Genomic DNA, 25,227 nt, shown 5'->3' with positions numbered 1-25,227 from the left:
AACAGGAAGCGGACCCACAGAAGAAACAGATGTAACAGATGCTACAGGAGACCGTACAAGATCAGGGGGAGACCAGCCAAAGATGGACATAATGATGGCAGGGTCCTCCATACATGAGTGACAATTAGAACCTGGAGAGAGATTCTCCAGGGAGCACATGGTGAATGAGAGAGGTTGCCATGGGCAGCAGAGGATGCGGAGTTTTCACAGGGGTTTGAGGATGAACAGAAAGAAACCAGGCAACACTGGGTCCCGGGCACCCAGTGGAGAGGGCAGGAGAAGATGCCAATTAGTCAGATGGGCCAATTGATGGCAGAGACAGGCAGAAGCTGGGAAATAGGGACATATGTAGAAATGTCTCTGGCACTGACACCTAAGGTAGAACAAACAAACAAACAAACAAAGAACAGGTGCTGCAAACCTTTGTACCCTCCATTTCAGTCTCCTCTGCTCAGGAGGAAGGCACAGGTGTAAACCCCAAGAGTTACTTAGTGCATTGTTTATCTGTGGATAATCCAAAGAATGGAGCCCAATAAGATAGAAAACACATGTGCACAACACACACACACACACACACACACACACACACACACACACACACACCTACATCATCCATGCACGCACACATACATACACAGAGTCTTGATGAAATGAGTCTTTGGAGGCATTGTGCTTCATGTACCCATGTTAGAGCTGACAATACAGTTAGTTAGCTAAGGCCCAAGGAAAGCCCATGGTAAGGACACACGTTTAACCTCATCCCCTCACCTGAAGGTGGGATTCCCTTCAAGTCTTCTACTAGCCTCTCCGAGGCTGGCATCAGCAAAGTGCTCTTTGGAAACCTCGGTGTTGGGGGAAAAGGGTGCGTCTACCTGGTGAGGTGCCTGCATCTGGCAAGCCACAGGGAAAAGGCATCCTCACCCAGCCTTGAGACAAGACACGACTTTGGTTTGTGTTCCTTTGTTTGTTCACTGATTTTTAACTCTGTGAGACACCTACTGAATGGTAGCACTGCCCAGCACGTGGCAAAGGTAAGGTTTGTTTGGGAAATAAGGATTGAGGAAGACATTCTTCGCATGTGTATATTCTTGTAATAGAGAACACAGTTACTCCAGTAATCAATCAGGCACTGGCCTTTTGGGAGGGATGAGGAAAGAAAGGTCACTATGAGCCAGCCTTCTACCCTCCAAAAAGTTATGAGACTTGGGGGACTCTTAGCAACGTGTGAAGTATCAGATGATAAGGACCAAGAGCTTTAGTGAGGGTCCATGAGAGTGAGAGTTCTTCCTGCAAGCAGTGGAATCCCATTCCAATGTAGTTATAGTTGCTACCATTTATTAAGCGCCTACTATGTGCCTGGCACTTTATGTGACAACAGTATAGTCATCACTAACACTTGAGCTCCCACTACACATAAGCCACTCTTTTAAGTTGCTTATACTTGCAAAGTCCTGACTCATGTGGCATTCCAGCATCCCAGGAGATACTTACATTAGTCTAATTTCCACAGCTGGGAAATAGACTGCTTAAAAGTGGGAAAGGATTGGTTTGTTGTTTTAGGGGTTTCAATCCCTGGTTGCTTGGATACATTATTCTTTGGTCCAGGGTAAGGCAGAACACCGTTCATACCATTCTGTGGAGCATGGAGCAGAAGTTGCTCACCTCATGATGACCAAGAAGCAGAGAGAGAAAAGAAGAATCATGGCCCAATGTCTTCTTGGCAGGGATACAGATTTAAGACAGGCTATCACTCCAATAGCTCCTTGGAGGGCCACCCTCAATGACCTCACTTCCTCCTACATACCCCATCACCTAAAGGTCCAATCACTCTAGTCTATGACCAAGCCTTCGACACATGGTGTTTGAAGCGAGTATAAGACCCAAACCACATGCCAGGCCTGGTGATGCATGCCTGTAAGCGCAGTCAAGCAAATTAAGAGCCTGAGGTCTGGCTAAACCAAATATCTCATTCCCAAGGTAAGAAAAGCAAGGTATTAAAAGATGACATTTCCTGCACAAGGCCATAGCTAGCAAATTGCCAGGTTCAGTTCTGGCCCCAGACAGTCTGGTTCCCCCAGCTACTATAGTTTTAAATGCTGCATTCTTTGACCATTAAAAATATCCTATTGGTACTTGAACTTGAATTGCTTTAATCTGGACCTAAAGTACTAACAATGCCACCATGGAGCCTCCCATATTATATGTGCACTTTAATTTTTACAACATTCCGGCATAGGTGCAGAAGAACAACATAGCTTTGTAGGGAGCTGCTCTGAGATGCCTGGATCCAAGGGTTCTCACCCCAAAGTTCATTCTCCCAGATGTGTAGTCTCTTGACACTCAGGCTGTGCCAATTTTACAAGCTGAAATTTGGGTAAAAGTTGATAGATTTCTCAGTTGTCACATCCTAGGCAAAGGCCAAGAACCCCATAGGAGGAGGACATGGGCGCTGGCCATGGTGCTGAAATTCCATCTCGCATCTTATGGCTAACAGGGAGGTCCAAAAGATCCCTGAAAGAGGGGCAAGTTTGGCTGGAGCAGAGAGAAGAAGGGAATCTTGAGGACGCATGGATAACAACATGTATTTTGTCAAGCCATATCCATCAGTCAGTATAATATCAGTACATATCTGAGGAACGTTGGTTCTAGCCAGAGTCACAAATGTATTTGTTGACTTGTTTCCAGCAGCTTTGACCTTCAGTGTCCCTGGACTCAGGGCCAAGTGGACTTAAACACAGTTCTTCTGTTCAAAGTTGGACTCTGAGGAGTCTTTACCTGACCTAGGGTCATGGTCTTGAGTCTCAAGTAGGTCAAGTTCATGTGCATTGTTCTGAGATCATATGCTGCAGCCCAAAGCTAGAGCTGAAGATTTCCAAGCACAGAATAGGCCAGGACCCTCCCTCCCTAAGGACAGGATGACCAAAAAGCAATGTCCTTGATCTAGAATTGGCAGAGGGCAGACCTCCAGCTGAGAGGCACCATCCCAGCCCCCACAACCCCTTGACAGCATTGCAGATCCCCACACGCAAGACCCTTAAGTCGCTCCTAATTGAAGGGCTTGCCAAGCCCTCTGTGCATTGTGGATCTAATTAAGTTCCAACATCGTATCAAATTAAATCCTTTTATTAAACGTTTATCTTCAGATTCCAGAGTGTCACAACACCACGTTGTTTTAAGTGACAGAAATGTAAACAGTCTTTACTACCAGTAAAGTGCAGGCCAGAGGCAGTGGCAGGGAGCCCCTTGCTAGAGACCATCCATCCTTGGAAAAGGTAGCAGAGGCCTGGGTGGTGCTGCCCTGAGAACCTGATGCCTTTACACACACACACACACACACACACACACACATATATACACACATCCAATGGCCAATACAAGCAGCTCAGCCTCCCTGGACTTGTTGGATCAGCAGCATACTTCCTCAACAGTGTATTCTGTGCCTTGGGAACCCCTTTCCTTGGGAACCCCTTTCTTCTGTGGGCTCAGTTTACTCCCATTTGTACAAAGGCTGATTCTGGGACCAAAGCTCTCTAAGTGCCCCCTTTCTCCTCACCCCACAGACAATGAAGCCTGCAGGGTCAAGGATCTCCCTTTACCTTAGCTCCATCCCTAGCTTGAAGAGGGTGGCCAATATGCATTTAACCAGTCCATGAATCAATGATGAAAGAGAAAGTCTTGCCCTCTGCTTCTAGACTCTTTAACTTACCCCAAGGATGACCAGGTCCTGGGGTCTAGTCCCTACCAGAGAGGCTCATAAAAGACCCACATTTTCATGATATAAGTGGCTGTGGGAGCAAAGGGGGAGCATCACACTGAAAATATCATGAGATCTTCAGGGAGAGACAGTTTTTCTTCCACCAAGAAAATCTTTTAATTTTTTTAATCGTCTAGAAACCCTGTGCTTACAATTCTGTCATTTTTTTTCTAGTTTCTGCAAGATTCTTGGCATAGAAACTATTATTTGGGTCTGCTCAGAGATCAATTTACATGTCTGTTCCTTTCCTTAACACACACAAGAAACTGTGGAGCAAATCATATTAATATCCCGCTTCACAGTAAGGAATGAAAGCCTCTAAGGGGTTAAGTGCCTTGCCCATGGCTCCATGCCCTGTGTTTCCCATACCATGGGTCTATTCGAGGCTAAAATTTGTCAGCCTCTCCAAGCCCACCATTCCTCACCTGGAGAGTAGACTCATTCATAATCTGAGGGCTGGTGTGACCCTCACATCAGGTTCTTTATGAAGTATTGGCCCAGACTGGGGGCGGGAGGTGGGGAGAGGATTAAAAAGCATTAAAGACTCTCCTAACCCACAGAGAAAGAAGAGTGTGAAGTCCAATCCCTGTCCTTGATGCAGTTGTATTAGGGAAATGGTACATGAACTTTGAAATAACAAGACAAGACAGCAATCCAAAAGCAGTCCCAAGGCTGCCCAGGATTAATCACTAGATCAGTAATCTTGAAGGTAAAAGCAGAGATGAAAGAAGGGATGAAGCTCCAGGCTATGAGCATCAGGGGGCTCAGAATCAGGCCCATAGATAGATAGAAACATAGATTTCCAGCCACTGTGGAAACCTTCTCTTCCGCATCTCTAAGAGGTAGGCAGCCACCTTCTGCTTAAACTTCTCTAGGAATGGGTAGCTTACTTCCTGGGGAGGTCACTCCAGAGACTCTAACACTTACCCACATAATGGCTTATATCTCCTTGCCACACAGTCAAGCTAAGGGGAGCCCAAGGGAGGCAAACATGAGATGTTCATCTCACTTCTTAAAGTCTGTGCCATGGGCTCCTCACCTGGTCACAGCCTTGCCTGTGCGTGCCACCTGTGGCTCCCAGCTCTGCCCTCCAGAAGGAAACATATGTTTTAGGTAGAGAAGAGGAGAGAGCACCCTTCATTTAGGAAAGAAAGCAATAGGGTTGGAGGATGGAAAGCCCTGGGCCTGATTGAAGTAGCCCTGTGAAGAAGGCCACGTGAACCCTGAAACTGAAGGGAGTCCGTGGTCAGCAGCTTCGGGTAGATTAAGCAGGGGGAGGCCTCTAACATTGTTGGAGAAGTCCAGGGTCATGATTCCAAACCTTGCTTCCCAAATCCATTCCCCATTCAAGCAACAGGGCACCACCCTGAGTCATTGCCAGGTCATGTTAACTCAGAGATTTCCAACTGGGTCAAAATTTATACTTAATAACTCACTAGGTCATGAGTAATCCAGCCTCTGCTATTCCCTCCCAGTTAGAACATATCACACACACACACACACACACACACACACACACACACAGAGAGAGAGAGAGAGAGAGAGAGAGAGAGAGACAGACAGACAGACAGACAGACAGACAGGGCCCGGATGGTAGCACCTGGAATCCCAATACTCGTGAGCTTGAGGCAGGTAATTCATGAGTTTAAGGCTAGCCTGGGCTAGGCAGTGACACTCTATCTCAAAAAAAAAAAACAATTCTTTTTGAGAACTAGCTGAGATATTGGATTAAAAGATGGATGGCCTACCCAAGAGCAGTAGTTTCAAAAGGACAAGGGGTGTTCCAACAGTTGGTAGAACATTTGTCAAAAGAGCTAATGGAACCTATTGTTAACTCTGTGATCTGAAGTGTTTAGCTGTCAAGCCAGATTCCTTAGGAGACCAAATCACTTGTCACTGAAGTGTTCTGAGATATCGCTTCATGTTTAAAAGGGAAAAGGTTGTTAAAATGGAAAAAGAAAAAAAGAGGAAGGACAGGGAGATGGCTGAAACTCCAGCTCTCCTGTGAGGCCACAGCTGCCAAACCCACAGCCTCCCATGATAGATCTCAGGCTGTCGATACAGAACGGCATTTCTCTACTCACAGCCTACTCTTGGGACTCTGGAATGGACAGTCATATCAACTGGCCTGCTCCTAGGATGCCAGTGTCCACAGGTCCTGTGACTGCCTGGAGAACTCTCTAGACACCCAGCAGTATGATCACCAGCCTCCCCCTGCCCACTGTGAGCTTGTTGAGGAGAAGGACCCCGTGTGCCCATCCTGCCACTGTGGAGTGTCTGCCAGGTGGCAGGCTCTGTGCTGAGCCCTTGCAATGCCGGGTTCTATACAGCTCTCACAACCCCATTAAGTAGGTGTGCCTGTCTCAAAGTTCAGGAGGCTGAGGCCCAGAGAGGTGCCACAGTGTGGCCGCAGCACAGACTGAGGCAGCAGCCTCAAGACTAGGCACAATGATCGCTGCCCTCCGGTGGCAGGTGCTGAACTGAATGGAACTGTATTTGGAGAGAAGCCGCCTAACGTCCTTTCATGCCTGTGGCAACATACAGAGTAGCCTCATGGGTGTGTTTTCATCTGTCTCCTACCCTGTGTGAATGGGGTCTGAGGTTGTCTGGGGTTCAGCTGCCCCCACGATGTGGACCCACTCCCATCCCGTGGAGGCCAGTTCAGAGTCAACTCCACTCCAAGTGTGTGAGGCTGTGTTTAGAGATCTCAGAGTGATTCTTGAACCCTCCAAGTTCTCAGTCCTGCTGAGATCAGGTTCCCACCAACTCACATCATGGGAAGAAAAGCCACAGGATGACCTCCACTTCTTTTGTACAGGAGCCTCCTCTCTGCCCATCCCCCAAGGAGCCCCATCCCTGCACAGCATGTGCTCTGACTGCCATCTCCAGGAGCCTCCTCCCTGGAATCCACTGCCTTCTTCCCCTGTCGGAGGGCAGCTCACAGTCTCGTGCCCCCTGCTAGCTTCCTTTGTCCAACGCTGGCTTATTTGGTCCGTTCCCAGCCATCCTTCCTACCTCTTTCCACCATTCATGACGACAGTAAAACTGATCCAAAACACAAAGTTTACAGAGACATTGAGACCTTACTGGATTCGCCCAACAGTCAATTCCTCAGTAAGTATTTAATGAGCACCTACTGCATACCAAGCACTGAGAATCCAAATGATTTCCTTCCGTAAAATGTATTTTTAATGTGTTTAATACTAAATATTCATAAAAGACTACTTTAAAACCAGTAACAAAAAATGAAAAAGACAGCCTGAGAATTGGGAATAAACATTTGCAAAGCATCTATCAGATAAAGAATTCAGATATAACTCAGTAACAAGAAAACGTCGCCTAATTTTGAAATGAGCAATGGGTTTCAGCAGACATTTCTGAAAAGAGATACACAAGTGGCCAGTAGGTCTGTGACAAGTGTTCAGTCTCACTAACTACCAAAGAAAGGCAAATAGAAAACACCAGAAGGTCCCACGTCGTGCTTGTAAAGATGGCTATTACCAGAAGGACCAAAGGCAACAGGTGTTGGCGAGGGTAAGGAGAAGAGTGACACCCCTCCCCCCATGTGCTATGAGTGGGGGATGGTAGAGATGGATAACCACCATGGAAGACAGTATGGAGGTTCCTAAAGAAATTCACAAGTCAGCAACACCCTTCTGGGAATGCACTCAAGGAGATAAAACTGCCAACTAATTAAAGATGTCTGCTCCCATGCCCCCCAGTATCATTCAGAATTAACACAGCATGAAACGTCATAGGGTGTCCATCAGTGAACAGCTGCCTAAAGAGACCATGAGGCAGTCAGGTATGCCGACACACACTCAAAAGAGGGTATAGGAAGGAACATGGGAAGGAAACCATGAGACTGTACACAATGGGATATCTTCAGCCTTTTAGAAAAAGACCATGCTGTCCCTTTGCAATGTCACAATGCAGATAAGACTGGAGGACATTATGCTAAGGAAAACAAGCCAGTCACAGAAGGAAAATTATTACAAGATCTCATTTAGGTATAAAATCCTTAAAAATTAAAACACAAACAATGAAGTTGCCCATATAGAACTAGAGAATAAAATAGTGGCCCCTGAGAGCCACAGTGACTAATGATGATGTTGTAGTCTGATATCTGCTCCACAATGAGAGACCCAGGACCCAGGAGAAGCCAGGAACAGTGGTTTGTGTTTGTAACCCCAGAGCAGGAGGGGCAGAGAGAGGAAGATCCTGAAGCTTACTGGTCAGACAGTCTAGCCAATCAGAGAGTTCCATGTTCAATGAGAGACCCTGTCTCAAAAACGTAAGATCTAGATCATTCAAGGAAGACACACTTGGTTGGGGATTTACCTCAGTGGTAGAGCGTTTGCCTAGCAAGCACAAGGCCCTGGGTTCGGTCCTCAGCTCCGACAAAAAAAAAAAAAAAGAAGACACCCATTGTTGACCTCTGCCCTACACACCACACACACACACACACACACACACACACACACATGCTAACCAAATATTAATAAGACTATATCATAATTTTATTCTATAAGACTACATTTGGCCATTATGTGTTTCTTTTAGCTAGAGCTTATTTCTCTCCCATTGAACAACTAACTCTGAAGGTTAAGAGGACACCTCATGATGGTGAGGACCCAGACACACTCTCTCATCCTACTACGACACTACAGCCCATTCTCAAGATTGCCAGGGGGTCCAAGACGGCTCAGAAGAAAGGGCTGAGAAGTGCCCATCCCTACCCTGAGGACATTTCCTGAAGTTATCTCCACTTATATATCACTGGACAGGAACAAGTCACATGGCCACACCTAACTACAAGAGGAGCTGGGAACGAAAGTCTATATTCTGGGAAGCCATGAGTCCTGGCAAGGCTTGGAAAGATGGAGAACACAGGGTGTTAGCAAATAGCCAGCCATGTCTGCACCGAAAACAATGGAGACTAAGGCAATGGGGCTGTCATGCTAATCATCAGGTCAGAAGATGGAGCGGCCCTGACATGCTGATGCATCTGAGAATGCTTCCCCACCTCAGAGAGGCGCTTCATGAGTTCAGTGCCTCCCATTCCCCTGCCTGGCTTTCCAGTTTTTCCATGGACACAGGTAGAAAGGACATGAGAATTCCCAGAGTTGCTACTCATGGGAGATTCTAGAACCAGTTTCCTATGGAAACTGAGGGCAACCTGTATTTCCAGACACTCTATAAATTATTCGTATATGTTTTTAACCATTGAGAAAATGCAGCCATTATAGATTTTTCTGTAGTTTGATTTTATGATGAATTCAATTTTTAAATGGTTAAATGTGTGTGTGTGTGTGTGTGTGTGTGTGTGTGTGTGTGTGTGTGTGTGTAGTGCCTGCAGGTGGAGGTCAGAGGTCAATGTAAGGTATCTTCCTGGACTGTTCCCCACCTTAGTTTAGTTTGTTTATTTTGTTTTTGTTTTATTTTTTTTTTATTTTTTGAGACAAGGCCTCGCTATATAGCCTTAGCTGTCCTGGAACTCACTATAAACCAGGCTAGCCTCGAACTCACAGGGATCCACCTGCCTCTGCCTCCCAATGCTGGCATTAAAGGCATGCGCCACCACATCTGATTCTCTCACCTTAGTTTCTGAGCTGGGTTCTCTCACTGAGCTCAGAGGTCACCAGTTGTCTCAAGTAGCAAACTCCAGGGAAGTGCCTGTGTCTGTCCCTACACCTGGATTTCACATGGGCCCTGGGGGTCCAAACTCAGGTCCTTGATCCTGCACAATGGGCGCTTTGCCAACTGGGCCCCTAAGTTTTTAGGTTTTGTTTGTTTGTTACTGGTATGTACCAATAGTACAAAAACAAAAAACATGTCTCATTGTGGTGTTTTTGCACATACCATGGACTGAATTCATATCTACCCCTCACTATCTTCTTTTGACTTCTTCCTCCCTTCCCACTTGTCTCCTTCCTTTTCCGTGTAGGCCCACCTCTTCCATGCCTTTTGTTTTTTTAGTAAATTCCACATATGAGATAAATACAGGATATCTTTCACCCTGTATCTGACTTATTTCAGTCAACCTGACGACCTCCAGGGCCATCCATTTTCCTGATAAACACATCATTTCATCCTTTTTTATGCCCCAATAAAACTCCATCATGCCTATGTACCACATTTTACATTTCATACCACTCTCATCCATCACCTACTGATGGGCATCTAGGCTGAATCCAGAGTCCGGTTATTGTGAATGGTGCAATTACACACCTGAGTATGTGGGTTGTACATGCAGCCTGGGTTATCGGTATCATTCTGTTGTTTGTGGGACTCATCTGCCTTCACTAAGGTATGATACTTAGAACCCATCCGCTTTCATTACTGCCTAGCAACCCATCCTGCTCCTGAACTACGAGGTGATAGGAAAGGTGGTCAATTCCTGGTTTGCTTCAGTGACAGGCAGTGTTGTTGGAGACCCTCTATGTGAGTATCTTTGCACAGGGGTTCCCAAGCCACACTTCTGAAGGATTGGCTGAGTGTGACGTGAAGACACATTTCAATTCTTTCATACAGACTTTTACTAAGGGAAGCACAGAAACTTCTCCCACTCCAGGGATCTGGTATCTGGCATGATGCTTGGTTGTTTAGAAGAGTAGAAATGTGTCCTGTGCTGTCTTTCCACTTGCCTATGTATGCACTTGCACATGTATGCACTTGTACATGCATGCACACTCACTGATTCATGGATTTCTTCATGTGTTTGATAAACTTATCCCAGGAGAAAACTTTCAAAACATTTTTAGATTTATTTATTGTATCTGTGTATAATGTGTGTGTGTGTGTGTGTGTGTGTGTGTGTGTGTGTGTGCCCCCACGCACGAGCGAACCCTGTGGATGCTTGTTGCCCTCAGAGGTCAGAAGAGGGTGTCAGATTTCCAGGTACTGGAGTTACTGATAGTTGTGAGCCCCCATGGGGTGCTGGGAATTAAACCTAGGTTCTCTACAAGAGCAGCCAGTGCTCTTAAACACTGAGCCATCTCTCCAATCCCAGAGACAATATTTTTCAGGAGAAAAGCCACACATTGTGTTAAATGACTCCAACAGCAGTGAAATGTCCTCATTAGCATCTTAGCATCAAGGAAAACAGGGTATCTTCAGGGAAGTCTAGAAGTCTAACAGTCTGCTCTTGAGATTACAGATTTGACACTGTTTTCAAATAACCCCAAGACAGAACAATATCAAAGCACATGCAAAATGTCCCACAGTCTCATCGCCCAGGCCTAAGTGTGTCCACTAGGGTCCGTGCAGTGTGGTCGTCACCTGGGGACTTACTGGAAACATAGTGCTCTGGGCCCCCCTGTCCATCTTAGATGACTCTGGGGAATTTCTAGGCTCTCATAATCTAAGTACTGCACAGGAGCACAGAGAAGAAAATAGTCTTTTCAGCTGAGGACAATTAAAAAGTGTCACTCAAAGAAGGTACAGACATAGACCTAGAGACATACATCTATAATGTCAGCACTCAGGAGGCCGAGGAAGGAATTTCATGAGTTCAAGGCTAGCCTGGGCTATATATCAACTGTGTCTCAAGAAAGAAGGAGAAAAGAAGGAAGAGGAGGAGGATGAATAAGGGGAGAAGTAGATGGAAAGGAGGAGGTGGAGGAGAGGGAGAGGAAGAAGGGGAAGGGGGAGGAAGAAGAGCCACGTGGATCTCTGTAATCTCTGTAGGCCAGCCTGATCTACAAAGCGAGTTCCAGGACAGCCAGAGCTGTTACACAAAGAAACCCTGTCTCCAAAAAAGAAGAAGAAAAAGAAGAGGAGGAGGAGGAGGAGGAGGAAGCATTTATTGGATACTGAGGAACTACCAGGGACACTGACTTCTGTTATCTGCCAAGTCTCAAGAGCTGACCCTCAGATCTACACAAGGATTAGCGCCCCCTTCCTTACATAAAGGATGGCACAACCTCTCAGATTCACACAGCTGATCACTGACAGAGCCAGGCTTAGAGGCCAGATCATTCTGAGTCCTGGGCTCTAACTCCCTCACACACACCTCATGGAAAGAACTAAAGAAGTTGTTAAGGAAATAAAAACCAGGACCAGATGCACCAGGACAGTGTGTGAGCCAGTGTTCCCCTGCTGCGGCCAGTGCTGAGAGCTGCAGAAAGTAGAACATGCAGAGCATACAGAAAGAGCAAACACCAGGAAAAGAGGAAGGCAGAGCAGGCCATAGTGACCCTACCCAGAAACTGCCCAGCACCTGGCTGCAGCAGGCTTTCAGAAGCACCCACTAGATGAATGGGTGAATGAATGAATGAATGAATGAACAACCAAGTGAGCACACTCACACACTACCACATGAGCTATCACTACAAACCATCCCATACCAGGTGGTACCCAGGCTATGCTGAGGACTGAAGAAGTACCAGTCATGCATGGCCCCCATCTCCTGAGGTCTCCTGAAATCCCACTGCCAGGGAGGTCCCTGGGGGTGTGGGGGGAGCCAGGAGCAGAGGTTTGAAAGCAGAGAGTAAACAGTTCCCACCAAACCCTGCATTAACTTCACTTAAAAAATTACTTGGCCAACCTCCCCCTGCTCCCCCTGTGCTCCCCTGCCCCTCCCTGCTCGGCTTTTTCAGCCACTCATGCATATGTGAAAATAAACCAGCACCAGCCGCCCCTAATGACCGGCTTCACCAGAAGCTTATTGTACCTCCAGAAACAAGGCAGCAGTTGGTGTTTTTATGGAGCTGCTGAAACTGCCATTTAAACCACTTAATATCTGCAAGCCTGAATTCCAGGGTGCCCACGAAGTTTCTGAAGGCAGAGCCCTGGCAGACCCAGGCACCCTACCTCCTCCACTTGGCCTGAGACCACAGGGTTTTAAGGTTGGGGAGGAGGCTCCCTCTATGGAGATCCCTGGCTGCTGGGCGCCTTTGGTGGAGTACTCCTTCAGACCTGCGGGTGGGAGTCCTTCCCCACACCTTCCTCCAAGTGCAAAGCTATGGGTGTGGGGGGAGCAGCGGTGGGCTGTCTTTTCCCTGGTGGGAACTGGCCAATGTCCCTTGCCCAGCTGTCTCCTGCTATCACTGCACTGTTAGCCCTCTAAAGGTAACCCATCTTTTCAGAACTTTTTACCCCCTCTATTTGTCCTGGGTTTGCAAAAAGTGATTTAACTTCAGGCTCTGGGGTAAGGGTAGCTGGGAGACGGACCAGATTGCAGCTTTTGGAGATTCTTGGTGTAAAAACTCACCCATCATGGTGGATATTAAGCTCTGGAGAGTTAGGGAGAGACACTAACTAACGCTCCCCTTGAGCCTGAGCAAGCCTGGATTCTGACAAACCACTGCCCTTGGACCCTTCTCCAGTCCTGCATCCCTCCCTCACTCCCCCCACAGTGTTCCAAATCTGGTTGCTCTTCCAACACAAGCTTTCTGTCTCACACCATAGACTTCAAGTTCCTAAGAATAAAACTACATTTCTTTTTTCCCTGCATCCTCAGCAAGTTACAAAGAACATAACATACAGTTGGTGCTACATAAATGTTAGCTGAAGGGTTGTGCTCTCATCAGGCTTTGTATACCCCTCTAACATGGTGCATGAGACACTATCCTCTACACGCTCTATTTTCTGCCTTGCCCCCTGCACTGGGAGCCCACAGAGGCCAGAGATCAGATGAAGTCCTCAGCCATACCAGCACCAAGCAGTTGGCCAGCTCTAAGTCTCCACCAGGGCTGCCCCAGGATGAAGCCAATTTGAAGGAACGTCAGAAGCGGGGCAAGAGAATAGCTTCTTTGAGCACCTAATCCATCTGAGGCCATTGACCACCAAACAGGAGGAGAGGTGGTGGACTCCCTGTCATGATATGTCCATTTGAGTTTCCTGTGTGAGTGACATCTGTGTAGATAGAGTGCTTCCAGTACCCACCCACACCCACCCCCGCTGAGCCTCTGCACCAGTACTGGGATAGAAGCTAGGAATCCTGGGTACCCCAGGCTCTGTCCCTTGACTCCTACAGCCTCATCATCTAGCCTCAGAACCTCCAGGTCTGATCTCACCATGCTCTGTGCCTCTGGGTGCCTTGGTCACTCCTTGCTGGTTTGTACAAGATTTCATTCCCTGAGCTGACCCAGCCCCAATTCCCCAGCCTCCAAATTCCTGGTCCTGGTGCTCTCTGGAATGCATGTTTTTTTGTGTGTCCTTAAGGCTCCTCTGCCTACTTGCTAATGCTAACTATCTGTAGGCCATGCCCCAGCCTCCTCCCCAACTCCCCAGCCTCTGAGACTCACTCACTCAACTCTTCACTCTCTCTAGCTCCCTTCACACCCTCACCCTCTGAAGAACATAGTTCTAACCTGCTGTCTTCTCCTCTGGGGCATCTTATAATTGTTCTAGGAGATTCCAAATCCAATGGACAGTGCCTCCAGGGACTGGCCCTGGCCACATCACTTCCAAGAACCTGAACCCAGTCTGTAAGGGTGTTTGCTTTCATAGTGACTGAATCCTGCTGTGTCTCTGTGCTAATCAGTCCCAATAACTGAAGGGAGGTGGGCTGGTAGAGGGACCCCACGGGATAGGACAGGCAGAGAGGAGGGAGGGCTGGGTGACACCATCTCCCCCCCCCTCCTCCCAAAGATGGACTGTATTCCATATACAAGCCCTCAGTTCTGCAGGCTCTGAAGCCCCTCCAGTCCCTTGTGGTCCCAAGAGGTAATGGGCATGGCCGGCAGTGCCTGCCTGTGCTCCCATAGCTGAACTCCCCTCCCCCACACACTGCTCCCCTTGCATACCCCTCTAGCGCCACCACCCTGTCTGAGGCCTGGCCTCCAGCTAAGGAAGGAATCCACGCTGACTGTGACCAAACACTCTTCTTCCAACCAGGAGGCCGGGAAGCATCTGCCGCAGTGTCTTGTGTCAAAGCGTGGCTAGACAGGGCCATCATTTAGTCCGCAGCAGCCTCATCAACCAAAGATCACACCAATAATTTCTAAAAACCAACCAATTATTTGGGGCCCATTAGCATAATTTGATGTATCGCCCGTGCATCAACTTTTCACTGGGTAGGCAGTTTCCTAACACACACTTGGCATGTGGGGAAACAGAAAAGGATACAATTGTCTTGTCTCAAGGATTCCCTTGTACAGTCTTTCCTACTGCCCTGTACATTCAGCGGTACCCCCTCCTCCCCCTGAGACACCTTGACCTTGGCACTACTAGTCACCCCAGCTCTCCACACTCTGCCTGTTGCATCCCATTCTCCGACTACCGTGCCTCACCCTCTAGATCCTTCCCCTGAGCCCAACAAGTACTTTACCCAACCCCTATGTACCCAAGGCTTCCCAGCTCCCAATGAAATCACATATACATGCACACATGCTCAGAGAGAGATGGGGGAAGAGGTGCTGGGGTGGGGGGATTCAGCACCTAGCTTGCCCCTAGGTTACCTAGTACCTTCAGGAACTCAGCTCCATCTTCACACACACACACACACACACACACACACACACACACACACACACTAAATTCATCTCAAAAAAATCTATTCCTTATCAGGCCAACTGTATCCCACCTGCACCCTGAATGGTGCCAGAGATCAAAAAACCTCAAAAGCAACCTTCAAGCCAGTGCTCATGGGCCAGGTCACACACATACATAGCCTGATCCACCCCTCTCCCAGCTCCAAGGGGGAAGAGTCCTTCCCAAATCTCTAAGCCACCTTTCCCTTCCTCCTCTCCAATGGATCCTGCTCTCCATGGCATTGGGAAATCAGAAGCAACCAAAAGAGGGGTGTCTGGGGTGCTGCCTTCAGTGCCACGCTCCATCCCAGTGTGCCGCCACCCACCCACACACCTCACTTTTGTGTCCCAGGCCTTACCTCCTTCATCTCTTTCCTCTCTCCTGGATCATTCTCTGATACTCCATGCAAGCCTTCACACATACACACACACACACACACACACACACACACACACACACACACACACAGCAGAGGAGCCAGCCAGGGGCAAACACTCTAGCACACGCAGGAGGAAGTTAGAAGGGTTCAGGAAGCAAGATAAGCACGTGCAAAGGTCCTGGGGTAGGAAGGAACACAGCAGATGAGAAGACAGAGATGTGCCGAGAGGGAGAAGGCAGGTGGGAGGCGAGGTCAGAAACAAAGGGCAGACCCTGGCATATTAGAGATGTGCAGTTTCCCTCGTGAGTCTGGGATGGTGCACAAATTGGAAAGGCATGATGCCTCTTGCATTTTCCAAGTTTGGGAAGGCACAAAATGTAGAAGTGGGGTGACTATGGTGTCATACAAGGGCTTGCCTGGTCGTCTGAGTTTGTAGAGATGGGGTGGAAGGCACTGAGGCATCAACATGGGCAGTGAGTAGAGGTCGAGGTGATGATCCTGCTCTCCCTGAAGAAGGGGTCCATGGAGAGGCTCTCTCTGCTCACACAGCTCCTTCTAGAGGCCCAGGTTGTAAGGAGGGAGTAGAGCGCAAGACTGAGCTTACAGCTCTCTGCAACACCGCAGGGACATGGGTAGGCAGTGGGCCATCCAGACTCACACCTCACAGCCTCCACTCTCTTTGGACACTTCTCCCATGCCTGGCACCGTGCTAGGAGCTCCCACATCAAGCAGGGATGAGGCACAGCTGGAAGCAGGTGTGGATGAGGCTCAGGAGGAAGTGCAGGGCCCTTGGATGGGACGCCCGGAGGTGCCACTTCCAGCCCTACGCTCCAGACTCAACTCTGTCCCCACATTGTTAGGGCCTTGGCCTGGGGGACTCTCTGGGCCTCCTGTTCATAGCCCTCATGCAGCTGCCTGTCACAGAGCTGCATTGATGAAATATTTGTCGGGTCAAATGGAAAGTAGATGAAAGTGCTTGGAGAGGGCTTCAGAAGGGCTGGGGTTTGTAACTCAATAGGAGGGGAAAGCTAAGCAGATGCTGTGGGGGGTTCCTGGTGGAGAAGGGAGAGAAGGCGCGAGCCTGGATACTGGGAATAAGGTATCGGGGTGGCTCAGGCCTCCTGTTAGCACCCTCAAATGCGGGAGGGTGGAGAGGAGACCAAGGCTGAAGGAAGGAAGACCAAAATCCCTAGAAGATTATGGATCCATTTTGACCCTACAAAGCTAGGTTAAATAACAAGAAGACCAGTGTGCTCTACATGTGTGTGTGTGTGTGTGTGTGTGTATATGTGTGTGTGTGTGTGTGTGTGTGTGTGTGTGTGTGTGTGTGTGTGTAATGTTCAGACACTATAAGCAAACAGTTTGCTAAGTTGGGCATGGTGGCTCATGCCTATTACCTATTACTCAGCATTAGAGAGACTGAGGCAGGAAGATTGCCATGAGCTAAAGGCCAACCTGGGCTACATAGTGACTTCTGAGCCAGCCTGGGCTACACAGAGTGAAGCCTTGTCTTAAAGATAGATAGATAGATAGATAGATAGATAGATAGATAGATAGATAGATAGACAGATAGATAAGTAGATAGATAGTTAAAATTAGAAAATAAATGTAAAAATTTAAATTGTTAAGTTGCTGGGGACTGTACTTATTAGGTGATTCTAGCAACTGTCACAGAAAGCCAGTAGCTAGCTGATGGTAGTTCCAGTTCATGGCTCCCACATCAGTCACCAAACTAAACACTCCACCAACTGTTCAGGACACACGTATGTGTACTCAGACAGAAACTGAGTTAAGTGAAGAAAGCTGAGCTGGACCAGGCAGTCTGAGTCCCGGGCCATCCTTATCGCAGGGACTGGTACCAGCCTTGCCTTCTCTGCTGCTGGAGACACAGTGTTGGGAAATGCACAGAGCAGACCAGGGGCAAAGCTGACACTCTGGTGATGGCAAACTGCATCCCACCTGTCAGTCTGTCTGCAGCTCCCCTCCTGCCATGACCCTTCACTCTCTGGGTGAACACTGCTGACAATCTATTGGAGCTCTGTGCTGGCACTTGCCCAGGACCAGTTCTCACCAAGCAAAAGTCTAGAGACAAAGATCAAAGTGTGAGTCCTTGTTGCACTCCCCTCCAGGCTGCTGTTCTGGTACTGAGGTGCTCGAGCACCCCAGTTTCTCTGTCTGTGAAATGGGGTGATAACACTGCTTGCATGGGCCTCTCATTGCTACGGTGAACGGTAGGTCCACAAACTAAAAACTAGCATGGTGGCTCGGACCTGTGACCCAGCATTTGGAACTTTAAGACAGGAGGGTCAATACGAATGTGAAGCCAGTCTGGGCTACACAGAGAAACCTTGAGTCCAAACAGGAACGTGGTAGAGGGCTGGGCCTCCCAGCTCAGAACTGCTGGGGCTGTGAGGCTGGGAAGGGAATATCCTGCCAGCACAGATGGGTCCTTGCATCAGTCTGGGGTCTGCCTTCTGGAAAAAGAATCCACAGCTTGCAAAGAACTGGGTGACTCCTTGCCAAGCAGCAGCACCCACCACCCTGCTGGGCTGCTGAGCCCATCCCCCACCCATCTTGGCACAATCTTCCACCCAGAATCAAACTTGGGCTCCAGCTAATCCTCAGAAGGCAGTGAGGACAGGGACTCTGGGATGGGACGTGGGGACAGGAGGCGGGGTTTCATGTCTGAGCCTCAGCTCTGTGTTCAGACCTGCAGTGTGTGCTCCCATCTACCAGGCAAAGGGGCCAGGAAGTGACCCTTGGAAGATCATGATGTCCAGGAAGGGCAGGTGGGTCCTGAGCCATGCATACCACGCACTCACTCGCTCCTTCCCCCGTATCTTGCAGGGAACTTCAAAGGTCTGTGCAAGCAAATCGACCACTTTCCAGAGGACGCAGATTACGAAGCGGACACCGCAGAGTACTTCCTCCGTGAGTGACACGGTGTTTTCATCTCCTTAGCTGAAGGGAAGGTCCCTCAAATTGTTTCTTCTGAGACTCAAGGGTCAGGCATATTCAGAACCCTGGTTACAGTGGTTACAGCTGAGGGTAGGAAACTGCTATTCCCTCTTGACTGGTCAACTCCTGCTCATCCCCCCCAGATCACTCCTCACACTTCACCTCCTCCAGGAAGCCACACTCTTTATCACGCTGAGGGGCGGGGCGGGGGTCCTTGTCTGCTGGGTAACATCCCCCAGTTCTACAGAGAAGGGACATTCTCTTCCGACGCTGGGCATGGCACAGAACAGGAATCCGGGAAACATTTCTCATATAATTACAAAACCAGCAGGCAGTGACGGTGCACTTGTACTAGAGAGACAGAGAAAGAGAGAGAGAGAATTTTTCCTTTCCCCCCACAAGTCAAATCAAAGTTAAACCCTGGTGTAACCGCTGTGATCTTAAATCCCCCTGAGACATATTATCAAGAGAGAGCATTTTTGAAGCCCCGAGGGAATTTCTCAAGCATCCCCAGAAACCAACACAGACCTTGTTAGTTATCAAAAGGGATTTCCCAGAGAGGAGCTGAGGGTCCTTGAGGTCTGGGGCAGCTATGTTGAAGGCTCTCAGGCTGCTTGATGAAAGGTTTGCTCACAGAGTACCAGAAGCTACTGTCCCTGCCTCAGCTCCTGGGTGCCTCTCCTCTTTCCCTCCCCAACAGTATCTCAGTTCGCATCACCTGGGATCCAGTTGATGAAGAAAAAAAAAAAAAAAAAGCAGGAGGCACTTTATTGAATGGTCCCTGTCTCTTTCAGTAACTACTACTCACATCAGAGGCAACAGCTTGCAGGTCGGCCTGGGATCCGGGTTCCCTGAAAAGCCTATGGAAAGTGGCAGTGGCAGCCAGAAAGGAAGCAGGACACGATTTATAGATTATTTATTATTTACTTATTGGTTTTCCGAGACAGGGTTTCTCTGCGTAGCCCCTGGCTGTCCTGGAACTCGCTCTGTAGACCATGTTGGCCTGGAACCCAGGGACCTGTCTACCTCTGCCTCCTGAGTGCTGGGATTAAAGGTGTGCGCCACCACCACCTAGGTAGCTTCTTTAATGGGGCAGGGGGGAGGGGGGGGAAGAAAATATCATGAGTGTCATCACTTCCTTTTCTGAATTCCCTTGAGATTTTGCTCTTAACTGGAATTCCCTTGGGGCTGTCTGGTTGTCCTTACCAGTTACTGTCCTGGAGTCAGACAACTCAGTAAACATGGATTGGGTGCCTGCTATGTGCCTGTACCGAGCAGCGGGGAGGCCTGGATGGATGGGTAAGACAGTCCCCTGGTACCAGTAAGAGCATGCTTGAGGAGGAGGGCCCTCGGAGACAGCTGGCCCCTGGATAGTTGGATAGAAACAAGAAACCTGGATACAGGAGTGGGAGGTGAAGCTGGGCCCCACACACACCTGAGCCACGGGTCTCACCTGGCCAAGCACGGTGAGAGCATAACACTTCATCAGCCAGACAGGAAGCGCCTTGAGGCAGTTTGTCTCATTCAGTATACAACAGTTGCTCAATAAATGCCTCTTGTGAAATGCAGGATTCCTCAGGGGCACCCTCTGCCATGCTGTGTCTCCGCTTCCTTAGGGTAAAAGAGAGATATGTCTGGGGTATTGGCTCATCTTGTCTCTGCATGGAGGCTGGGATTTATGTCGGCAACGTGAGTCCCAAGATCTGACTTGAGTTCACTGAGCAATGTAGGAGTCCTAGGGTGTATAATAAATGAGCAAACATTTTCTGCAAAGGAAGAGACAGGAAATGTTCTCAGCTGTTCAAGCCACGGTGGCTCCATCCTAGCCACAGACACTGGAACCTTTGAATAAATGCCCCTCTCCTTAAAGACAGGGTCTGTCATGTAGCCCAGGCTGACCTTAAACTTTCTGTAGAGCCAAGGATGGCCTTCAACTTCCGATTCCCTTTCTTCCACCTCCCCAATGCTGGGATTACAGGCATGAGCCACTATGCCTGGTTTTTATTGGATATCACTTGTCAAGGAAAAATTGATATAGGACTTAGTGGCACTTCCCATGAAAGTCCATTCACAAAAGCACACAGCAGCCTGCCTAGGACGGTGTGGGTGTGCCGGCCCTGCGCTATATAACGTGGTAGTCTGAGCTAGACAGCTTGGTTTTGGAAAGGTCAAAGCCACCGCTTCTGTCGTTCTATGAAGCCAGGGGAGCTGGGAGGCAGGGATGATTTCTCTAGAAGGGCCTCTGCCCTCATACATCTTTTACGGTTGAAAAGTGCCTCTTAGGCCCTTCTCACCCCCTGCCTGTATCCCCCCATCTCAGGTCTTATTACCCCACACTGCAATTTTGCTGGTTTGCACCCAGCATCCTGGCAGGACAGAAGTTTCTTAGTCTCTTCCCCCATGCATGCCCTCACCCCCATCCAGCACACCCCTATCCCCACATCCGACAGGGAGTTGGGGTCTGGTAAAGTGCTTCTCTGAAAGACCAAGGAAGTGACTGGATAGGTAAATGGGGTAAATTATGGTGATATACCACCAGAGACAAAGCAAGCAGCAGGGACTTTGAGAAGACTTGCTGAAGGCCAGCGAGGTGGGTGGGGCTCACCTGCAGGTAGGTGGAGCCTGAGTCAGCCCTGGGCCCAGGTTAGTTAACCCTACCACCTTAGCTAAGCCTCCCACTTGAGAGTCTCAGAGAGGGACGGAATTAGCCCTGAGGGCTAGCTATCTGGGGAAAGACTAGGGTCCGAAAGCTTAGGTCTCATGCAGAAGTAGAAGGAAGCCTGGGGTGTTGAGGGAGTCTGGGGTATAAGGCAGCCTGCTCCCCCTGCCATGCTCCCCACAGAGGTCTTCCCAAAAGTGTTTCCTAAAGATGTTACCAGAGTGTAAACTGTGCTCCTAAAAGGAGCATTCATTCATTCATTCATTCACTGTGACATATTTACTAAGCACCCACTGAGTACTAGGCTGTGGGTGGGTACTATCGTCAGGACTCAGGATCTCAGGGTGAACCGAACAGACAGCTGGGGCCTTTGGGAAGGCTGTGCCCTAATGGAGGCAAGAAGCAATGAGCAAGAGTTCATGTCCCTGCCTGAGATGGCCTCAGAGAATGGAGTGTGGTGGGGAAGGACAGGGGAAGGGGTGTTACCTAGCTAAGGGACCAAGACATCCTTTCTGAGTAAGGACATTCAGAATGAGTGGGAGGATTTTTTGGGAAGAGACAACCTAGTGGGGGAACCCACCAAGGACAGACATTGAAGCAAGAACAGTACTCCATCTTCAGGCAACACAAGCATGGCCAGGCTAGCTGAAGTCCAGCCTGCAGCCTAAGCTAGTAGAGACACAGAAGGGTCCCAGCCTAGTCGGTCTGGGGAGATGGTCCGATGCCCTTCGGAGTGAGATAGGGCCTGGTATGGAAAGGGCAGTTGGCCAGCAGGGGCAGGGGACCGAAGGGAGTAATGGAGGCAGGGAGGCCCGTTCCAGCTTTGAGGGGCAGACATAGTGCAAACCAGAGAGAGGTGAAGCAAGGTGAAACCGGCAGAGTTGGGGCAGCCAGAGACTGGGGCGGGCTGAGGGCCGGGCCCCTGATAGAAGGCCGGGCACCCGGCAGAAGGCTCAACATTGAACCCCAAGTAGAGAACTCTGAATGGGACGGAGTGGAAGGCCGGGAGGGAAGCCATCCAGGGCAATGGAAAGGGTTCGGCCAATGGAGACACCAGAGCCTGGCCCCTCAAGGCAGCTCTGCCTCTAGACCTCTGGACTTGAAAAGACAGTGGCCAAGCAGGGTGGGCTCCAGAAAGGCAGTGAGTGCCCCAGTGGTTACAAGGTCACAAACAGCCTGTCTGTCTTACTCTGCCTGTTGCTATGGTGAAATACCCTAACAAGGGCACCTCAAGGGAGATAGTCCTTATTCTGACTCACAGTTCAAGAAGACAGCCCACCACGGCAGGGGAATCACAGTGGTGGGAGCTTGAAGCTGCGAGGCCTGTCACATCCATAGTCCAGAAGCAGAGAGGAGAGTGATGACCACAAGCTGCCACTCAGCTCCCTTCCTCCTCTTACATAGTTCAGGATCCCAGCCAGGGAATGGTGCCACCCACAGCAGGCAAATCTTCACACCTCAATAAAATCAAGATGACCCGGACAGGCATACCCAGAGGCTCCCCTCCATCAAGTAGAGAACACTAACCATGACACTACCCAACTCTGCTCCACTCATGGCAGGATCAGACCTGTGCCAACCCCAGCTCCCTGCACCCACCCAGTCCAGGGCTGGCTGAGGCCACTCTTCTGGGATGAAGTAAGCTTTGAAGATACGCAAGTGTGAGCTGAGTAGAGCTCGGGCCTAGCCAGACAAGCCCTATGTCACACAAGCTCACCAAAGGTGCTTACCTGGGCTCCTGGGGGCTGTGAGCACATTAGTGCTCAAGAGAGGTGAGGGCTAAGCTGCCCAAGGCCCTGTCTGGCATCCAGTTCAAGTACCAGCTCAGCCCTGACCTACCACGTACCTTCACCTCTCAGACCCAAATCACCTGGCTGTAAAAATTAGGATATCACCTACCAAACAGCATCATTGTGAGAGTCAGGCGTTGCAGTGAAACATCTATTCCTCCATCCCCACCCCAGGCCTCCCCATTTTGTTTCTAAATTAGGGTTTGAAATATAATTTGAACAGAGATTATGCCTACTTTTCTAAAACAAACAAACAAACCTCTATAAAGAGCCAGGAGTGGTGTACAAGCCCCAGGAGATGAAGGAAGAAGAATCGGGAGTTCAAGGCCAGCCTAGCTCTGGCTCCACCCTCTTCCTCAAATAAAAACTAAGAGCTTCTTCCCTGCACGCCTTCAGTCCACACACCTTCACAGAGCACCGCTGCATCCCAGGCACCGCGCTAAGTGCTGGGAAGCAGGAGAGAATGCAGCACAGTAAACCCTGGTCTGGTCAAAGGCGGCTCTGAAGAGGTGAGCAAGCTTACGACACCCCTTAGGTGTGTGAGGACTACAGTGCCCTGGAGCAGAGCCAGAGGATAGGGGAGATGGTTGTTTTCATACAGCGTGACCAGGGAAGGCTTCTCAGAAGAGCTAGTGTTCAGGTTGGTATAAGCCCCTCTCTCGTCCAATAGATGCCAAGTTCTGTGCCCAGGCCACTCAGGTTTTACTAAAATGATAGAGGTATAAGGAAAGGGGCAGGGCCAGCCAAGCGGGCTTTCTCCCAGCAGCTCTGCCCAATCCACAGAATAACTGCTGGGGCATCTGAGCCCCTTTTCCATGTTCTGAACTCATGCCAAGGAAGGCAGATACATGAGCAGAAGTGGGGGGGGGGCTCTGCCTGTCCCTTTTGTCGCTGACCTTTAGGCTCTTGCCAAGCCCACTGTAAGATGAACCTCGCTAGGGGGAGCTCAGCCCTGTCAAACCTGCACCTCCTTCTTCCTGGGGGCCTCAAGCCTCCGATGAAGCTGCCACCCTAGAGACAAGTGTATCCTTCCCTTCCAAGTGTGAAGACTCACAGTCTTCCCATCCCCCTGGAGCAGCCTCCTTCCTGTAAGGGCGGCCCTCCTCCGGGTGCTGAGGACCTGGAAGCAGACAGCCGTGGAGGCCTGGCCTTGGGCACTTAAGATTTGCAATCAAGGCAATTAGCAAGTTCATCACAAAGCATGTTAGACTGTGCTGCCACACGGAGACAAGCAGGAAGGGGGAGTCCCCACTGCCAGGGTCAGGGTGTGGCTGACAGCACTCACAGGGATTTTGAGCAATAATCTGAAGAATCAAACTAGTGAGCAAGACAGAAGGGGTCAGCCTGCCACCTCAGCCCTCCTTGTTGACCCAGGGCGACTTGGGACAGAGGAGGAGTACAGAAGGTTCTAGAAGGGTGTGATGAGACAGGAGTCGAAAGCTCAGCTCCTGGTCCGCAGAGGAAACAGGGTGCATCTGCTCATAAGCCACTTTCCAACCTTCCCGAGGGCCTGGTGCAAGGAAGGGTCTTCCTGAGGGGAGAGATGGATGCGTGCATGAATGGTCTTCATCCCTGACCCACCATCAATCCTGGGTGGGAGTCCAGGGCCTCAGTAATGTGGGAATAACCTTGGATCCCCTCACCCACCTCCTGGTTCCCAAGACCTTTGCTAAGTGTGATGGTGTGGGCCTCACCTCACCTGCCACTGCCCCCACTAGAGATGAACGGCCATGCTGTCCCCCCCAGCACTGTGGGACATATAGGATGTGCCTGTCATGGTGGCCCCTGCCTCTTCCTCAGTCTGAGCAAAGAAAAGGAGGTGCTGCCCAGAGGCCACCAGCCCCTTGCGAATGCCAACATATGTCTCTGCTAGGGTCTACGTCTGTGCCGTGTTCTGTGTCTGGTACCTGTGTGTCCATGATTCTAAGCACCTGTCTGTCTGTCTGTATCTGCACATGTCCCTTTCTGTGTCGGGGCAGGTCTCTGTGTGCTAGGGGGTGTCTCTGCTATGTCCACAAGACAGAAATTTGTGTTTCTTAGTTTCCCCATGTGGTTTGGAGTGAGAGAAAAAGAATCAGGACAATTGGTCCCTGACCACAATCACATATTAAGCATATTAAGCACCTACTGTATGTCAGACACCCGAATCTACACTATTACAGACTTTCATATCGCAAGACAAATTAGGTGGGATCAGGTCCCCTACTCA

General features: G+C 49.5%; 1 protein-coding gene across 1 annotated transcript in view; it reads left to right on the top strand.

Annotated features, from left to right (window-relative positions):
• The window catches only part of Cacng2 (calcium voltage-gated channel auxiliary subunit gamma 2), a 121,540-nt gene that overhangs the window by 84,769 nt on the left and 11,544 nt on the right, over window positions 1–25,227 (top strand). Inside the window, exon 2 of the mRNA XM_036208059.1 lies at window positions 18,459–18,542. Coding sequence (XP_036063952.1) covers window positions 18,459–18,542 — 84 coding nt within the window. The remainder of the gene's footprint in view (window positions 1–18,458; window positions 18,543–25,227) is intronic.

Source organism: Onychomys torridus, chromosome 16 (assembly GCF_903995425.1).
Source record: "Onychomys torridus chromosome 16, mOncTor1.1, whole genome shotgun sequence".
Lineage (NCBI taxonomy): Eukaryota > Metazoa > Chordata > Mammalia > Rodentia > Cricetidae > Onychomys > Onychomys torridus.
This window is presented reverse-complemented; position numbering and strand designations above follow the sequence as displayed.